The sequence below is a fragment of the Mya arenaria genome, chromosome 2 (assembly GCF_026914265.1).
Source record: "Mya arenaria isolate MELC-2E11 chromosome 2, ASM2691426v1".
In the NCBI taxonomy this organism is placed as follows: domain Eukaryota; kingdom Metazoa; phylum Mollusca; class Bivalvia; order Myida; family Myidae; genus Mya; species Mya arenaria.
The window spans coordinates 2,111,044-2,132,009 of record NC_069123.1 but is presented as its reverse complement, the minus strand read 5'-3'; the positions used below and the strand labels follow the sequence as shown (position 1 = coordinate 2,132,009).

General features: G+C 36.1%; 1 protein-coding gene across 1 annotated transcript in view; it reads left to right on the top strand.

The window, feature by feature from the left end:
- The first annotated feature begins 297 nt into the window (after positions 1–297).
- LOC128222798 (neurogenic locus notch homolog protein 3-like) overlaps positions 298–20,966 on the top strand; it is a 41,827-nt gene continuing 21,158 nt past the window's right edge. The window contains exons 1-14 of the mRNA XM_052931914.1: positions 298–383; positions 2,018–2,102; positions 6,024–6,486; positions 6,751–6,984; positions 7,246–7,517; positions 7,779–7,985; positions 8,142–8,335; positions 8,738–8,978; positions 13,295–13,757; positions 14,022–14,255; positions 14,517–14,788; positions 15,050–15,256; positions 15,413–15,606; positions 16,009–16,249. Coding sequence (XP_052787874.1) covers positions 14,530–14,788; positions 15,050–15,256; positions 15,413–15,606; positions 16,009–16,249 — 901 coding nt within the window. The 5' untranslated portion in view covers positions 298–383; positions 2,018–2,102; positions 6,024–6,486; ... (6 more) ...; positions 14,022–14,255; positions 14,517–14,529. The remainder of the gene's footprint in view (positions 384–2,017; positions 2,103–6,023; positions 6,487–6,750; positions 6,985–7,245; positions 7,518–7,778; positions 7,986–8,141; positions 8,336–8,737; positions 8,979–13,294; positions 13,758–14,021; positions 14,256–14,516; positions 14,789–15,049; positions 15,257–15,412; positions 15,607–16,008; positions 16,250–20,966) is intronic.

The window sequence follows — 20,966 nt, the reverse complement described above, 5'->3', positions numbered from 1 at the left end:
AAAAAAAATTACAAATACATTAACTTGCCAAATCAGCTATTATCGAATTTAAAGATCATGTTTTCATTTCTAGTTTATACGAATTGAAGCTCCTTAAATCGATTTTCGCAATGCAATTGAAGATTTAATTGCTTACAACCACATAATTCATTCTTCATATTTATTTTAGACAAAAGCGGCATACGCTATTGGAAGGGGAGAATGTAATTTCAATTGAAGAGAGAAGTGGGTACCCGATCATGTTTTGTGTATTTAATATAACCATTTTTAAGTGTTCACGGTTATATCAATCATTAACGGGAAAGAGGAAGTATGTTTCGGCCACAAGAAACTGTTTAATAGCAAATATGTGGATTGTTTTTATTACTATTTGTCTGTTTCGGGTGAGTGTAGTTATATTTAGTGTACGTATTTAAAATATACATGTGAATACATATATATTTTAGTTTGTTTATGACTGAATAATTGATTGACAAGAACTTTTGCGGTACTTTACGAGACCTTTGTTATTCAATAATGAATATCAAAAATAATATATCAAAGATAATGAACATTACATATAATTTATAGTCTAGCCTCATCATAATTTATAAATAAAAATACATATTTTTTACGCAATGATTTGTAATATCCGCGTTACATGAGTTGCATTGAATTTATCGAAATATGATTTCACGGATTTCTCGGATTTACTTGCTTCATTGATAAAGTGGTAAAGCAGCAGTGTAAGTTTGCAACATATATATCACCTAGTGAACACCAAAAGTAATTTATTTCAGTGACAAATACGTCTTTTGGTGCTCACTAGGTAAAATAAATTGCATATCCTAATTTGAAAAAAACAAATTTCCGATATGTTTTAAATTGCAAACTATCAAGGCCATGAAAGAAGACATGATATCCAGTGTTTTTAATCTAAAAATATGGGTTATAGAATGGCGAAAACTATTCGGGCTTCGAGCAATTCTGCATTACAGTCTTTATTCCCTGTCATTAAATCAATAGTTTTTATTGAATCGTTTCAAAACTTTATCATTTATACTTTTCTACATGTTGTTGTGAACATTGGTAAATGTTAAAAGCTAAGTCACATTGTCCAATCAAAGGCAGTTTTCATTCTTTGTTTAAGAAACCTTGTCAGAATACTTGCATACATGTTGTCTTGAACATTCGTGAATATGGAAAACCTCAGGTCAACAACTAGGTCGCTGGGTTAAACCTAAGGAAGTTTTCATATAACAATGAAAAGCAGGTCATAAAGACAATTTTTTAATAAAATTTTTATGAAACATTGTCAGAAAATTTGTCTACAAATTGTAATGAACAGTTTTGAATACGGGTCACCTAAGATTAAAAACTGGGTCACTAGGTCATATCGTAGAAAATTATTATTACATGTCATTATGTTAATACTTTTATCTAATTCTTATGACACTTAATAAAATTTATTGTCTACACGTTGTGAATATGGGTCACCTCATATCAGAAACTAGGTCACTGAGTAAGTCAATTTTAAATGTTTATCCAAATGTTTGTCAGAATACTTGTCTACGTGTTGTCTTGCAAATTTGTGAATAGGGGTCACCTCAGGTACAAAACTAGGTCACTAGGGAAAATATCTCCTCTTTTTCATAAATCCATTTTGTTTATCGAAGCTTCATAAAGCCTGTTCCAAAAAAACGATCGTTGTCGCACAGGCGTCTTGCTTTCAATGCCATCACTGTATTTAATAAAAGTATTTCAACTTTCAAAGAATATAGATTGTTGTGTCATTTCGTGGGAAGCAGTAGATTGTAGTAATAAAAGTACAAACAAATAACAACACGTAAACGAACATTTATTTTGATATGCATCAATAACCTCACATTTAATCAATCCACAGATTAATTTAATCGAATTACTCCTTATGCATTGTAATGTTTGTTTTCATTCAAAAAATGTATTTGAAGTTAATGATAATATTGTATTTGGTGATTTCTATTGGCATCATTTTGAGATTATTTATCTTCTTTACCAGAGCACGGCACAACAGGAATGTCTGTCCTGTGATAAAGCAATCTCGGCAATCAGTCGAGAAACAAGAGGGACAAGCGACAATTTAGGTAAGAGGCCCGACCTTAGGTTTCTCTTAAAAACCAGTCTAAAAATATTCTTTGTTTTTACTACCAACCCAGGCATATTTAATAACGGTCGTCCAGTTGATACATACTAGAACGTCCAAAGACTATTTAGAGTGGGTCGGTCAGTACTTACATACTAGTACGTCCTATGTAGATGAAGAGTGGGTCGGTAAGTAAATATGGACTACTACGACCAAAGTAGATTAAGTGTGGGTCGGTTATCAGAAACTTATTAGTACGACCAAGAAGATTTAGTGTTGTTTCGACGGTAGATACCTACTGGCACGGCCAAGATTGTGGGTCGTCGGTAGATACAAACTAGTACAAAACATGTAGATTAAGAATGGGTCGGTCGGCAGATACCTACTCGTACGGCCAAGGAAGATTTAGTGTGGTCGGTCGGTAGATCCTCAACGTGCAACCAAGGTAGATTTGGTGTCGGTCAGTATGTGGATTCATACTAGTCAGTCTAGTGCAATCAACGTGGATTCAGTGTGTGTCAGTATGTATATACATACTCGAACACCATAATTATAGTAACTGTGGGTCAGTCGGTATGTACATACTGGTGCCATTCAGGTAGATTCAGTATTGGACAGAGGGTATGTACATACATGTACGAACCAGGAAGGTTTAGTGTTGGATTGTCGGAAGATACAAACTTATACGGCCAAGGTAGATTTAGTGTCGGTCAGTCGACATATACATACTAGTGTGGGTCGGTCGGCAGGTTTATACTATTTCGACCAATGTAGATCAAGTGTGGACCGGTCGATAGATACCTACTTGTACGGCCAAGGTATATCAAATGTTGGTCGGTGGTAGATACATACGGCCAAGTTCGGTTTAGTGTGGGACAGTCGGTAGATACATATAAGTGAAACCAAGAAAGATTTAGTATGGGTCTAGTATTCCTTAATTATATTTAGTGAGTGTCAGTCGGTAGGTACATACTACGTCGACTCAGGTATATCTAATTGGAATTAGTCGATAGGTACATACTAGTACGACCAAGTATATTTAATAGGGACCAGTCGGTAGGTACGTACTAGAACGACGATCGAGGTAGATCTAGCGTCGGTCAGTCGGTAGATAAATACTAATACGGCCAAGGTACAAAAGAAGTGTGGGTCGATCCATAGGTAGAAACTAGTACGAAATATGTAGATTTTGAGTGTGTTGTTCGATGTATAATTCTAGAACGGTCAAGGTAGATTGAGTGCTTGTCGATAGATAAAACTTATCTGGCCAAGGCAGATCTAGTGTTGGTCGGTAGATACATTACTACTAAACAAGGTAGATTTCATATAAGTCAGAATGTGGATGCATACAAGTGCAACCAAGGTACATTTAGTTTGTATATACATACTAGTACGCCCTAGTTAGATTAAGTAAAGGTCGGTCGGTAAGTACATACAAGTACAACCCAAGTAGATTCAGTATGGGTCAGAGGGTAGGTACTTTCTAGTTTGTCCCTCGAATATTTAATGTTGGTCTGTCGGAAGAAATGTACTCCCTAGTTAAGATTTAGTGTGAGTCAGTCGGTATGTACATAATAGTACGTTCCAGGTAGTTTGGGCCAGTCGATAGATACATGGTCGGTTGATTCACACAATTACGACCCAGGTAGATTTCTAGTGGGCCAGTAGGTAGAAACAAACTTGTTCGACATAGGTAAATAAATAGAAATCGGTCGGTAGATACATACTAGTACAACCAGGTAGATTAATGGTGGTTCTGTCGTTTGGTAAATTCAGTGAGGGTTTCTCGGATGATTCATACTAGTACGTACCAGGAATAATTAGTATGGATCGGTAAGTCGATACATACCAGTAAGGCCAATGTAGGTTCAAGGTGTGTCGGTTGGTAGATACATATTTCAACTGCCGATGTATATTTAATGTGGATTGTTCGGTAGATATATTTATGTACAGCCAAGGTAAATTTAGTATTGGTCGGTCGGTAGATCAAACCTAGTTAGATCCATGAAGATTTGAAATGATTCGGTCGAAATATATTAATTGGTACGGTCAAGGTAGATTCAAATGTGTTCGGTTGCTAGATACAAACATGCAGGACCGAGGTAGACTTAGTATGGGTCGATCAGTATATAAATTATTAGTCTAACAACCGTAGGTTTCGTGTGGATCTATAATAGCTGAAAACATAAAAGTACCACCCCCGTACATTAATGTAGGTCGGTCAGTAGATACATATAAGTCCGACCTAGGAATAATGAGTGTGGGTCGGTCGCTAGATATATACAAGTAAGTGCAAGGCAGATTAAGTTTGGGTCGGCCGGTAGATGTATACTAGGACGACCCAGGTAGATTTAAAATTGGTCGGTCGGTAGAAATCATAACGACCAAGGTAGAATTATTGTTGATCGGTCACTTGATACATACAACGTAGCACAACCGTATTTAGTGTCGGTAGGTCGGTAGAAGCACAAGAACAACCAACGTACATTTAGCGTAGGTAGATACATACATGTACGACCAAGGCATATTGCGTGTGGGTCGATCGATAGATAGATACTTGTACTGACAAGGTATATTAAGTGTGAGTTGATCGGTTTTACAAACTTGAACAACTAAAGAAAATTAGTTTTGAGTATGTTGGTTTTAAACATATCAGTATGGTCAAACAGAATTTCAAGTTTTCCTGTACGAAATTTGTTGTAACGACACTGCGACAATTGTGAGACAAACACCACAAACAACCTGTTTACCTGTTTATATTGCCTTTTCCTCCCTTAAAAAAACAAGTCTCTTTGGTGCAAATCATTCAAGAAAGAGATTTAAAGTGGCAAATGGCGGTTGAGATATGTTTGTACCCATTTGAATAACAATACCTGGAATACAGGTCCCAAAGTTACCCTTGATATTACCTTTGTTCTAACATAAGCAACCATACTTTTGAACAAACGTGTATTTTTATTGTCATCTAACCTGAGCGAAGTTCACATACGGTTAGTTTATTGTCAGCAAAAAAAAGAAAAACGACATTAACTTATTTTAATGAAAGTGTTTTTGATTAGTGCGCGATATTGTTACCAGCCGAACCCACTTGACCTAAAACATGCTTTTCAAATTGCTCCCTTTTTCAAATATATATATATATATATATATATATATTCAAAAGTTGGACGCATGTTATAGAGGTATGCAAGTATAAAGTAAAACACTTTTTAAGATTCTGGAAATGACGTCGTAAATATATAGTTCTTGAATGTTTGTAAGAAACTACACAATTTATGTTATGTTGTGTTTGTTATCCCTTTACGAAAGTCAAAGGCTTCTATTAGTTATACGAACTGTTACTGGCCCCGCAAAATTGATGCGGTGCTCTATTTTAATCACCCTGTCCGCCAGTCTGCCACTCACATGTTTTATGCTGTTGTTTGTCCTTAATATTTTTGTGTGTTACAAACACACATTTCAAAGTTTATAACTTTGATCACATTACCAATGCGCTCATTTACGACAAATGATACAATTCAAACTAAAATATTATCAGATTTATATGTTCTTGTAAATCATGAAAGATATTAGCTAATATTTAAACTGTAAAAACTTAAATATCAACATAAATATAGCGATAGGAATGTGCGCTAAATACAATAACTACAACCCTGTGATGCATTATTATTTTTACATAGAATGACACTTTCTCGCACATTACAATAACCATTACTGTGCATATAATTGTCTTCTACAAGAGGTATGTTCCATCAGAAAACTAGATCACTTTGAACAAAACATGGCGGAGAGTGGTCCAACATGTGTGGTGAAACTCCATTTTGTTAAAAATGACAAACGACCATTTGCAGTATATTTGTTTTGAATGAATTCAGAAATAATTCTTCGTTAAAGCAATGATGTTTTGTGCTTGTTTTTGAAGGCGATATGTGCATGGACCCAGGAACACCAGGAGACGCCAATCAAATCGCATCAAGTTATGAAATAGGTGCAACACTAAGCTATGCATGCACAAGAACAGGAAACTAGATCACTTTGAACAAAAAATGGCGGAGAGTGGTCCAACATGTGTGGTGAAACTCCATTTTGTTAAAAATGACAAACGACCATTTGCAGTATATTTGTTTTGAATGAATTCAGAAATAATTCTTCGTTAAAGCCATGATGTTTTGTGCTTGTTTTTGAAGGCGATATGTGCATGGACCCAGGAACACCAGGAGACGCCAATCAAATCGCATCAAGTTATGAAATAGGTGCAACACTAAGCTATGCATGCACAAGAACAGGATTTAAACCAACAGGGCCAGAAAACTACACCTGTGAATATAAAGGTGGTGCCGCAATATGGTCAGACAATCTGGACACGGTTCTTCCTACGTGTATAGGTAATTTTGAACTGACTGGAAATCAAGATATTGTTTACGTCTTTGAAACTTATCTTAAAAGGTATCATTTATACAAGGTTAACAAAGAGACACATTACATTATTTGTTTTAAAAAAAATGATTGCATCATATCAGTTCTCAAATAGTTGTGTTTATTGCAATTTAAGAACCTTAGTTTGAAAGCCTTTATTTAATAAACATTGACAATAAAAATGTAACCATCGTTGAACAATTGTTTAAAATGGTGTGCACGTTTCCTTACAGACATCCAAAAACCGATTTACGATGCATGCCAGACAGAACGACAGACTGCGTTTTAAATGCAATCCGCAGATTTTATTGTTCCGACATTTAGTGACAACTTTGCAATTAAAAGTGTTTCTAAAACAGGCTTTGCTCGCCCTGGGGATGTTTTGACATCGAATGAAGAAGTAACGTACACGGCGAATGATTTTAATGGAAATTCAGCGACTTGCTCTATTTACATTGTAGTTTCAGGTATACCAGAAGTGCATATTTAAAACACATTAATTGAGAATTCGTGTATTAAAGCTTTAAGCTACAAAAATGAATACCATCTACATTTATTTTTATAGTCTTGCTACATGGTGAAATTCGGAAATGTTATATAGCTAAGATTTTAATTATTAAATGCTTTATTAATAAATTATACGTGTATCCTATATTATTGTCACCATACAAACATTTTGCAACATAATAAACAACTACTTGAGATTAGTGTTTTTGTTTCTTTTGTAGAGCGCGCGAACCCATGGCTGATTGCCCGTCTAAGAAAATCATCAATGTCGTTGATAGGACTGAAACTGTGTACCATGTGAGCGACTGGAAAACACAGTTTTACCAGGAGGTGGACGCTCACACAACAGAGCTTTTATCTATCGTGCCAGAATCTGTGACCTCATACATAAGCAAAATAGGGGCTTCGGAAGAAATCGTGGTAACTGTAGGGTTTACATACGGGGCTAATGTAGGCGAAGAGGCACAATGTAAATTCAGAGTCTTCTATGAAGGTAACCATCGCCATGATGAGGTTTTTGCGGCTGTCTATTGTTTTTATATATGTTGAAATTTACAGCATTTTCCTAATTGTTTTTAATGTCTTCAGTAGGTATAACAAACATGCTTGGACTTTGCTTATTATGCAAAAATGTCTTGACATATCTGTAATTGATTCATGTAGCAGCTTTAATAAATAATGACAACAATCATAAAGGAGGTATGATATTCATTTTTATAAAGCGGTGCTTAGTTGTTTTATATATAAATTTCAGCTGGTGCTTGTTTCGAAGAAAACTTATTTAGTGACAGTTTTGCAACCACGGACTGTACTGATACTGGAGAGGGAGGGTTAGAGTGCACTCGAACATGCAGTAACGGATATGTGTTTGGAAATGGAGGAACATCAAGTACATTCATCTGCAGTTACCCTAATACTTGGAACTTTGACCAAGCGGATCCAACAGATCGTTATTGTCTCCGTATGTTTTATAAATAAATGTCCTTACAGATTCTCATTTCTATTTGATATATTTAATGCTTGAATTTTTAGAATGTTAATATGACGACGTTAATCAATTATAATTTGAATATCTTCAAATGTTTATTTGATATAAAATATTATCTAATTCTTTCAGCAATACAAAACTCAGACGATACCATCGACGTTTATGTTATCTATTATTACGGCTATTTGAGCCAAAATTGCTATGAGAGTATTTTAAATAAAGTGGAAGGTGAGCTCAGTACCTTTGAAAACAACATTCAGTCATCTTGCAATCTAAACTGGGATGCACAAGTCCTTACAATAGGATTGATTCCAACAGCCAAGGTTAGATTTATATAATTGTATAATGATACGTTACCAGATATATTGATTAAATAGCAGCAGTAGAGTAAAAGGAATTAAGTGCTAATGATCAAAGAAGTCTAGTGGTACAGAGATCCTCCTCTCTCACCTTAGAAGTTGTGGGTAGGAGCCCAACCGGTCAAACTGTTGCTTGGCCTCTTAAATTTGAAAATGTTATTGTATTTTTCGACTCAGAAAACGGGATCGAACGTTGTCATTACAAACGAGCCAAAACGAATGAAAATTAACTAACAACGTTAAAGAATAAGGTTGGGGTCAATAATGGCACTATTTTAAAAGGTAAATACTGACCAAATATTACAATACGATAGTAATGGACTGTGCTTTAAACCGAGTTGGTTAAAGCATGTTTTCTTTTCTTAGTTTTCAGCGACGTTGAAATTGACTCGGCTATCGTCGGCAACAACCATTGAGAAAAAGAAATGTTTTGACATTATACGAAATAATACAGCATTGTTTAATTTCGGGATCAATTCCTTGAAATGCGGTGCAATTAATGCGAGAATAGATGTTGTTTCGGCTTATACCGGGGATGTAGAGGTTACCTGCCAAGAGAGCTATCACTTTAAATTGACAAGTGCCGACCTAGCTGTCGAAATTTGCGGTGGGTAATAGAAGGATAAACTTTATAAAATAAGCGTATATGTACGATAAACTTGCGTCTGTAACTGCTTTATACAATCCATCAAAATGAAAGATATGAAAGACGTTACATTATTCGTTATAAAATATGTATCTTAGTAGAAGTGTTTGGCCAGTTTTGGCTCATTTGTCCATATTATGGTTAAAAAACTCATATGACCATATTATGGTTAAAAAACTCATTTGACCATATTATGGTTAAAAAACTCATTTGACCATATTATGGTTTAAAAAACAAATTTAACCATATTATGGTATGTTATGATGTGTGCCGAGTCCCCGGCGAGACTTATGATGTGTCTTTACAAGCGCCAGCGTGTGCACCCCATCCTCCTGAATGAAACGCTTGTCATCATTTGCGCTCAATGCTATTTTGTTAACCTCTTTCGTGAATATTTTATGACCGTGGCTGCGTATTACATTTATTTTTCGTAACTGCTCTTTTCGACTAAACAGACAGGTCTTGTAGTCATCAAAGCTAATCTCCTTTTTGACCACACTCTGCTTTACACCTTTGCACCGTTTTTCTTCGTTACCCTCATACATCCTATAACTGTAAAGCTTAGCTCTTAGTCCTACAAACTCATGCATAATCTTTCCATCACATTCATCCTTAAACATTCCTACAACCTTTTTGTTCACACCAGACTTGATACCAGATGGGTGATCAGCTGGGAAGTTGCTGGTATCAAACATTTGTTCTTCATATATATCTGCGTAAAAGTCCTCAGTTTTAATCTCGTATGCTAAACTGTCAGTGTCAGTAAACAAAAACTTAGCGCCGGACGTGCCACAAGCGTCCAAATGAAGTTAGGTTTGATATAGTTGTAGTGAAAGTCGTACATCAAGGTTTTGCTCAGGTCAAGAATACACATCCCCAAGTAAACCGGCTTGTCAAACCTAATCTTGGTCTTTTTCATATGTACCGCTACGAGATTTTCATCAAATATGATACAATGTTTGTAGCTTGGCTTTGCAGATAATTTTACGGCCTTTGTTTCGTTGTTGACTAGTCTTATGTCAACCCTGTTTCGGATATTTTCCATAGTCTTTCCAAAAACAGAGTTGTTCATGAGCTTAAGAAAGTCCTTTTCAAAGTCATTGGTTGCTTTAGCTCGAAGAGATGTGTTGAGTTCAATGTACTGTCTGAGCCAAGTACTTTCGATAAATTTGATACCTCTATGGATCTTTGTTATTTTTAAACCCAAGCTTTCATAGAGCTTAATACTTTCGTAATGCACTACGTATTTAGTTTTGTTATTGAGATTAGGGATAAGTTTTTCAACATTATTTACAGTGACTCGTTCTGGGGCTAAATGGTAGTCGTTATGTAAATCATGTAAGTCTTTGGGATACTCTATATCTACTTCCAGGATGCATGTTTCCAATCCTCGAGTTCGCTTTCACTCATCCACTCTAAACCACTTGTGGGTAGAGGCTTGCTTATGACCCATCCATACAGATTGTTTGCATCCAGATACTGTAGATACGTACTATCCTTTTTAGGATCAAACTCATCCCCCATGTATTTATTATTCGCCTTTCCATACCGTGTCATGATGGTTGAAAAGCCTCCTCTAATCCCATTTTCAATCATGAGTAACATGTCTGGATCGGTCAACAATTCTAACTCAACCTTGGTTAGCTTTAGTGCAGCGTCCCAAGCTAAACCCGGTGCTTTATAATACCAGGCTGGGTCTAGGTTATAGTTTGTTAAGCATACATCACGGAAGTTCTCAAATACATCTGCCAGAAGCAATACATCTGACGTGAGATACAGATTGTGATAGTCTCTCATCGTCTTACATTCAAACTCTTTCCAGACCTGTTGTGCGTGTACATAGTCTCCGTCCGAAATGTCATCGCCACTCAGCTTGGAATAAAACTCGTTTTTTGGAGGTAACTGCGTTTCAGCCAACTTTTCAAGACCATCGACGTAATCATATGGATAGACACCCTTACGTGTTTTCAAACTCAGCTGCTCACCTTTATATTTACTTTCCAAGTTTACAAATTGATCTTTCTGAAGGTTACCGACCAGTTTATCTAGATTAGAAGCCATGAACTAGAAGCTGTCAATAAACCGCAGCTCATGCTTCACTTCATTTTCTTCCCCCTTTTTGTTAGTAAAACTGTCAATTACATACTGTTTGGTGAATGAGATGTATTTTTCTTCGTTGTTAGGGATGCAGTTAATATTACCCTCGGATTTGCCTAGATTTTTAATAAACAAATGACATACCCACTCGAATTATGAAATACGACGGGGGTAAACTTAGGTTTTCGGTACTTGAGGTTGCAATCGTTATGAGAAGCTCCTCGATACTTACCGATACTTACCAGAAAAATGGCAGTGATCTCCCTATCCTCACCCAAATCTCCTTGACATATCCAGCATACTGTTTCCTTTTCGAAATCTCTTTGTTGTTTTTTTGGAGATGATCATCTTAGCACGTCCACATTTTGCTTTGTTCCAGGCTGTCAACAAAGATTTGAGATACATCTTCATCTTCAGTTTGCTTAGTGTAATGATAGGATTTTTCTTTAGATTAATCATTTTGTAAACCTCATCATCAAAGCACTTGAAATAGTAGCAGAAACCGCTAGGTGTATTCTTTTGATACTATTTGGTGTAAGAATCGTATGGGTAGGGTTGGGCAGTATCCAACTTTTGTGTGAAGCTTTCAAAGTCAGCATACACAATAAAGAACACTCTCATTGACTTGAAAAAGTGTTTAAAATTTAAGGTTGATCCTTCCTCAAGCATTTCAATCTTTACAGCATCATTGGAGTCGCAGTACTCATTATGCTTACCTAAGGATTCCTCCGAGTTGAAAGAGTTAAGGCATCTATAACAGTAATGTCTTTTATGTCCATTTTTACTCCATTCGGCGGACAACAACCTGCTCATGCTCTTAATGAGACAGTAGTGATGTTTTTCCCATCATCTATAAGTAAAAGGTTAACACAAGTGTTATGCTCATGTTTGCTAATCCTAAGAGGATAGACGTCTTTATTTTCATAGCCGAAGACATTGACAGAGATGGTGGCATTTTGTCTTTCAAACCTATCTATCGCCTTTAGGGTAACCGGATACTCTATACCATTCATATTTAAGAGATCTTTACGATCCTTTAGTGATTTATCGATACGTTCTGAGATTTTATCAACAGGGTTTAGCGCTCGCAATACACACCAGGTAAAACACATATCATCCTCGTTCTTCATGTTTATGATTGCCTTTTTTGATTCAAGCTTGTTGGGAAGCGGAATATAAGAGTTACCTCGCTGTACTGATACTTGACTGTATGTATCTCCAGACTGAGGATACTTTGAAGACCCAATTACTACCCTGTCTTTGAAAGTTTGATATTGCTTCCATAATCCTATCAGTCATTGTGGTATACAGATCGCTCACATCTATTCCTTTTAGATTAACCTCGATATGAGAGTGAAATGATGAAGACTCTGATATAACATCACCTGTTAGTATACTAGTTCTCTCCATCCTACAGTTAAGGTTTACTTTAATTTTCGTCATACGGTTCGCGGAAATAAGTCTAACAACATCGGGTCTTACAGCATTTAAAAATGTTTGTGGAATGTAGCCGCTTCTTCCCTCAATTTCGTATTGCGTAGTAAATCTTCTTAAAGCCGACCTACTTTCCTTTACTACACATTTTGTTTGTTTTTTAAACAAACCTTTAACCTTCTCCTTGAATGAGTTGAATGGAGCTGAAATTACTTTCGGAGGAGTTTGTACATGATCAACCAACCAATCATACGACTTTTTAACTTATTTTTTAAGGGACCTCCTAAGGGCTCGTCTCTCGCTAAGTCTTGCTGGGGGTCGGTACATGATCAATGACATTATCTTTGACATGTTTTGCACGATGCTCTACATTTACGGGCTGTAGAGTAGCCACTCCCATATCTGGTATACTTTCATCCATTAAAGATGAAGTGTGCTCGGTGCTTTGTGCTAGCAAATCCACTAACTTTGCTTTGGGCAATGCAGAATATCATTTTAAGCCACGTTCTTTAGCCATGGCTTTCAAATCTTTCACAGTTTTGTTATTCATTTTATTACATTACATATATATTTCTTTAACTCATTTTCATAAAATTTAATTTTTTCATAAAATTCATTTTTTTTTATTAATTTCAATTTTTTCATTTGTTAAAAATGACAAACGACCATTTGCAGTATATTTGTTTTGAATGAATTCAGAAATAATTCTTCGTTAAAGCAATGATGTTTTGTGCTTGTTTTTGAAGGCGATATGTGCATGGACCCAGGAACACCAGGAGACGCCAATCAAATCGCATCAAGTTATGAAATAGGTGCAACACTAAGCTATGCATGCACAAGAACAGGAAACTAGATCACTTTGAACAAAAAATGGCGGAGAGTGGTCCAACATGTGTGGTGAAACTCCATTTTGTTAAAAATGACAAACGACCATTTGCAGTATATTTGTTTTGAATGAATTCAGAAATAATTCTTCGTTAAAGCCATGATGTTTTGTGCTTGTTTTTGAAGGCGATATGTGCATGGACCCAGGAACACCAGGAGACGCCAATCAAATCGCATCAAGTTATGAAATAGGTGCAACACTAAGCTATGCATGCACAAGAACAGGATTTAAACCAACAGGGCCAGAAAACTACACCTGTGAATATAAAGGTGGTGCCGCAATATGGTCAGACAATCTGGACACGGTTCTTCCTACGTGTATAGGTAATTTTGAACTGACTGGAAATCAAGATATTGTTTACGTCTTTGAAACTTATCTTAAAAGGTATCATTTATACAAGGTTAACAAAGAGACACATTACATTATTTGTTTTAAAAAAAATGATTGCATCATATCAGTTCTCAAATAGTTGTGTTTATTGCAATTTAAGAACCTTAGTTTGAAAGCCTTTATTTAATAAACATTGACAATAAAAATGTAACCATCGTTGAACAATTGTTTAAAATGGTGTGCACGTTTCCTTACAGACATCCAAAAACCGATTTACGATGCATGCCAGACAGAACGACAGACTGCGTTTTAAATGCAATCCGCAGATTTTATTGTTCCGACATTTAGTGACAACTTTGCAATTAAAAGTGTTTCTAAAACAGGCTTTGCTCGCCCTGGGGATGTTTTGACATCGAATGAAGAAGTAACGTACACGGCGAATGATTTTAATGGAAATTCAGCGACTTGCTCTATTTACATTGTAGTTTCAGGTATACCAGAAGTGCATATTTAAAACACATTAATTGAGAATTCGTGTATTAAAGCTTTAAGCTACAAAAATGAATACCATCTACATTTATTTTTATAGTCTTGCTACATGGTGAAATTCGGAAATGTTATATAGCTAAGATTTTAATTATTAAATGCTTTATTAATAAATTATACGTGTATCCTATATTATTGTCACCATACAAACATTTTGCAACATAATAAACAACTACTTGAGATTAGTGTTTTTGTTTCTTTTGTAGAGCGCGCGAACCCATGGCTGATTGCCCGTCTAAGAAAATCATCAATGTCGTTGATAGGACTGAAACTGTGTACCATGTGAGCGACTGGAAAACACAGTTTTACCAGGAGGTGGACGCTCACACAACAGAGCTTTTATCTATCGTGCCAGAATCTGTGACCTCATACATAAGCAAAATAGGGGCTTCGGAAGAAATCGTGGTAACTGTAGGGTTTACATACGGGGCTAATGTAGGCGAAGAGGCACAATGTAAATTCAGAGTCTTCTATGAAGGTAACCATCGCCATGATGAGGTTTTTGCGGCTGTCTATTGTTTTTATATATGTTGAAATTTACAGCATTTTCCTAATTGTTTTTAATGTCTTCAGTAGGTATAACAAACATGCTTGGACTTTGCTTATTATGCAAAAATGTCTTGACATATCTGTAATTGATTCATGTAGCAGCTTTAATAAATAATGACAACAATCATAAAGGAGGTATGATATTCATTTTTATAAAGCGGTGCTTAGTTGTTTTATATATAAATTTCAGCTGGTGCTTGTTTCGAAGAAAACTTATTTAGTGACAGTTTTGCAACCACGGACTGTACTGATACTGGAGAGGGAGGGTTAGAGTGCACTCGAACATGCAGTAACGGATATGTGTTTGGAAATGGAGGAACATCAAGTACATTCATCTGCAGTTACCCTAATACTTGGAACTTTGACCAAGCGGATCCAACAGATCGTTATTGTCTCCGTATGTTTTATAAATAAATGTCCTTACAGATTCTCATTTCTATTTGATATATTTAATGCTTGAATTTTTAGAATGTTAATATGACGACGTTAATCAATTATAATTTGAATATCTTCAAATGTTTATTTGATATAAAATATTATCTAATTCTTTCAGCAATACAAAACTCAGACGATACCATCGACGTTTATGTTATCTATTATTACGGCTATTTGAGCCAAAATTGCTATGAGAGTATTTTAAATAAAGTGGAAGGTGAGCTCAGTACCTTTGAAAACAACATTCAGTCATCTTGCAATCTAAACTGGGATGCACAAGTCCTTACAATAGGATTGATTCCAACAGCCAAGGTTAGATTTATATAATTGTATAATGATACGTTACCAGATATATTGATTAAATAGCAGCAGTAGAGTAAAAGGAATTAAGTGCTAATGATCAAAGAAGTCTAGTGGTACAGAGATCCTCCTCTCTCACCTTAGAAGTTGTGGGTAGGAGCCCAACCGGTCAAACTGTTGCTTGGCCTCTTAAATTTGAAAATGTTATTGTATTTTTCGACTCAGAAAACGGGATCGAACGTTGTCATTACAAACGAGCCAAAACGAATGAAAATTAACTAACAACGTTAAAGAATAAGGTTGGGGTCAATAATGGCACTATTTTAAAAGGTAAATACTGACCAAATATTACAATACGATAGTAATGGACTGTGCTTTAAACCGAGTTGGTTAAAGCATGTTTTCTTTTCTTAGTTTTCAGCGACGTTGAAATTGACTCGGCTATCGTCGGCAACAACCATTGAGAAAAAGAAATGTTTTGACATTATACGAAATAATACAGCATTGTTTAATTTCGGGATCAATTCCTTGAAATGCGGTGCAATTAATGCGAGAATAGATGTTGTTTCGGCTTATACCGGGGATGTAGAGGTTACCTGCCAAGAGAGCTATCACTTTAAATTGACAAGTGCCGACCTAGCTGTCGAAATTTGCGGTGGGTAATAGAAGGATAAACTTTATAAAATAAGCGTATATGTACGATAAACTTGCGTCTGTAACTGCTTTATACAATCCATCAAAATGAAAGATATGAAAGACGTTACATTATTCGTTATAAAATATGTATCTTAGTAGAAGTGTTTGGCCAGTTTTGGCTCATTTGTCCATATTATGGTTAAAAAACTCATATGACCATATTATGGTTAAAAAACTCATTTGACCATATTATGGTTAAAAAACTCATTTGACCATATTATGGTTTAAAAAACAAATTTAACCATATTATGGTATGTTATGATGTGTGCCGAGTCCCCGGCGAGACTTATGATGTGTCTTTACAAGCGCCAGCGTGTGCACCCCATCCTCCTGAATGAAACGCTTGTCATCATTTGCGCTCAATGCTATTTTGTTAACCTCTTTCGTGAATATTTTATGACCGTGGCTGCGTATTACATTTATTTTTCGTAACTGCTCTTTTCGACTAAACAGACAGGTCTTGTAGTCATCAAAGCTAATCTCCTTTTTGACCACACTCTGCTTTACACCTTTGCACCGTTTTTCTTCGTTACCCTCATACATCCTATAACTGTAAAGCTTAGCTCTTAGTCCTACAAACTCATGCATAATCTTTCCATCACATTCATCCTTAAACATTCCTACAACCTTTTTGTTCACACCAGACTTGATACCAGATGGGTGATCAGCTGGGAAGTTGCTGGTATCAAACATTTGTTCTTCATATATATCTGCGTAAAAGTCCTCAGTTTTAATCTCGTATGCTAAACTGTCAGTGTCAGTAAACAAAAACTTAGCGCCGGACGTGCCACAAGCGTCCAAATGAAGTTAGGTTTGATATAGTTGTAGTGAAAGTCGTACATCAAGGTTTTGCTCAGGTCAAGAATACACATCCCCAAGTAAACCGGCTTGTCAAACCTAATCTTGGTCTTTTTCATATGTACCGCTACGAGATTTTCATCAAATATGATACAATGTTTGTAGCTTGGCTTTGCAGATAATTTTACGGCCTTTGTTTCGTTGTTGACTAGTCTTATGTCAACCCTGTTTCGGATATTTTCCATAGTCTTTCCAAAAACAGAGTTGTTCATGAGCTTAAGAAAGTCCTTTTCAAAGTCATTGGTTGCTTTAGCTCGAAGAGATGTGTTGAGTTCAATGTACTGTCTGAGCCAAGTACTTTCGATAAATTTGATACCTCTATGGATCTTTGTTATTTTTAAACCCAAGCTTTCATAGAGCTTAATACTTTCGTAATGCACTACGTATTTAGTTTTGTTATTGAGATTAGGGATAAGTTTTTCAACATTATTTACAGTGACTCGTTCTGGGGCTAAATGGTAGTCGTTATGTAAATCATGTAAGTCTTTGGGATACTCTATATCTACTTCCAGGATGCATGTTTCCAATCCTCGAGTTCGCTTTCACTCATCCACTCTAAACCACTTGTGGGTAGAGGCTTGCTTATGACCCATCCATACAGATTGTTTGCATCCAGATACTGTAGATACGTACTATCCTTTTTAGGATCAAACTCATCCCCCATGTATTTATTATTCGCCTTTCCATACCGTGTCATGATGGTTGAAAAGCCTCCTCTAATCCCATTTTCAATCATGAGTAACATGTCTGGATCGGTCAACAATTCTAACTCAACCTTGGTTAGCTTTAGTGCAGCGTCCCAAGCTAAACCCGGTGCTTTATAATACCAGGCTGGGTCTAGGTTATAGTTTGTTAAGCATACATCACGGAAGTTCTCAAATACATCTGCCAGAAGCAATACATCTGACGTGAGATACAGATTGTGATAGTCTCTCATCGTCTTACATTCAAACTCTTTCCAGACCTGTTGTGCGTGTACATAGTCTCCGTCCGAAATGTCATCGCCACTCAGCTTGGAATAAAACTCGTTTTTTGGAGGTAACTGCGTTTCAGCCAACTTTTCAAGACCATCGACGTAATCATATGGATAGACACCCTTACGTGTTTTCAAACTCAGCTGCTCACCTTTATATTTACTTTCCAAGTTTACAAATTGATCTTTCTGAAGGTTACCGACCAGTTTATCTAGATTAGAAGCCATGAACTAGAAGCTGTCAATAAACCGCAGCTCATGCTTCACTTCATTTTCTTCCCCCTTTTTGTTAGTAAAACTGTCAATTACATACTGTTTGGTGAATGAGATGTATTTTTCTTCGTTGTTAGGGATGCAGTTAATATTACCCTCGGATTTGCCTAGATTTTTAATAAACAAATGACATACCCACTCGAATTATGAAATACGACGGGGGTAAACTTAGGTTTTCGGTACTTGAGGTTGCAATCGTTATGAGAAGCTCCTCGATACTTACCGATACTTACCAGAAAAATGGCAGTGATCTCCCTATCCTCACCCAAATCTCCTTGACATATCCAGCATACTGTTTCCTTTTCGAAATCTCTTTGTTGTTTTTTTGGAGATGATCATCTTAGCACGTCCACATTTTGCTTTGTTCCAGGCTGTCAACAAAGATTTGAGATACATCTTCATCTTCAGTTTGCTTAGTGTAATGATAGGATTTTTCTTTAGATTAATCATTTTGTAAACCTCATCATCAAAGCACTTGAAATAGTAGCAGAAACCGCTAGGTGTATTCTTTTGATACTATTTGGTGTAAGAATCGTATGGGTAGGGTTGGGCAGTATCCAACTTTTGTGTGAAGCTTTCAAAGTCAGCATACACAATAAAGAACACTCTCATTGACTTGAAAAAGTGTTTAAAATTTAAGGTTGATCCTTCCTCAAGCATTTCAATCTTTACAGCATCATTGGAGTCGCAGTACTCATTATGCTTACCTAAGGATTCCTCCGAGTTGAAAGAGTTAAGGCATCTATAACAGTAATGTCTTTTATGTCCATTTTTACTCCATTCGGCGGACAACAACCTGCTCATGCTCTTAATGAGACAGTAGTGATGTTTTTCCCATCATCTATAAGTAAAAGGTTAACGCAAGTGTTTTGCTCATGTTTGCTAATCCTAAGAGGATAGACGTCTTTATTTTCATAGCCGAAGACATTGACAGAGATGGTGGCATTTTGTCTTTCAAACCTATCTATCGCCTTTAGGGTAACCGGATACTCTATACCATTCATATTTAAGAGATCTTTACGATCCTTTAGTGATTTATCGATACGTTCTGAGATTTTATCAACAGGGTTTAGCGCTCGCAATACACACCAGGTAAAACACATATCATCCTCGTTCTTCATGTTTATGATTGCCTTTTTTGATTCAAGCTTGTTGGGAAGCGGAATATAAGAGTTACCTCGCTGTACTGATACTTGACTGTATGTATCTCCAGACTGAGGATACTTTGAAGACCCAATTACTACCCTGTCTTTGAAAGTTTGATATTGCTTCCATAATCCTATCAGTCATTGTGGTATACAGATCGCTCACATCTATTCCTTTTAGATTAACCTCGATATGAGAGTGAAATGATGAAGACTCTGATATAACATCACCTGTTAGTATACTAGTTCTCTCCATCCTACAGTTAAGGTTTACTTTAATTTTCGTCATACGGTTCGCGGAAATAAGTCTAACAACATCGGGTCTTACAGCATTTAAAAATGTTTGTGGAATGTAGCCGCTTCTTCCCTCAATTTCGTATTGCGTAGTAAATCTTCTTAAAGCCGACCTACTTTCCTTTACTACACATTTTGTTTGTTTTTTAAACAAACCTTTAACCTTCTCCTTGAATGAGTTGAATGGAGCTGAAATTACTTTCGGAGGAGTTTGTACATGATCAACCAACCAATCATACGACTTTTTAACTTATTTTTTAAGGGACCTCCTAAGGGCTCGTCTCTCGCTAAGTCTTGCTGGGGGTCGGTACATGATCAATGACATTATCTTTGACATGTTTTGCACGATGCTCTACATTTACGGGCTGTAGAGTAGCCACTCCCATATCTGGTATACTTTCATCCATTAAAGATGAAGTGTGCTCGGTGCTTTGTGCTAGCAAATCCACTAACTTTGCTTTGGGCAATGCAGAATATCATTTTAAGCCACGTTCTTTAGCCATGGCTTTCAAATCTTTCACAGTTTTGTTATTCATTTTATTACATTACATATATATTTCTTTAACTCATTTTCATAAAATTTAATTTTTTCATAAAATTCATTTTTTTTTATTAATTTCAATTTTTTCATAAACTCATCAAGATTGGCACGAAGTGCTCCGCATTACATATGATGAATATATTACATCATATGTAATGAACTAGGTTGGAAACAAAGTAGATATGGTTACTAAGTTTTGAATAACCTATTCCGATTTGGCACGAAGTGGCACGAAGTCTTTATCCTCCCCCTCCTCAACTTTAACTAGGTATTTTTTATTCCAAACCCTATTATTCCAAAATGTTATGGTTCTTGGTGACTTTTTGATGAAAAGAGCTGCCTTGTAGATGGATGGATATTTATATTCCTTATCTAATGTGACATCCGTTAATGTTACATGCTTCGGGTTGTTTCTGATTGTCTTTAGTTCCGACTCCATAACCTCCTCAGGTAAAAGACCTCTTTTTTCCAACAGCTCTATCAATTGAGGTTTGTTGCAGCGAAAGTATCCTTCTATTTTGTTGTCTTTCAAGATCTGTCTTAGTACTGATAGTTTGGTTGTCATTTTATATCTAAAACACATTTTCTTTAA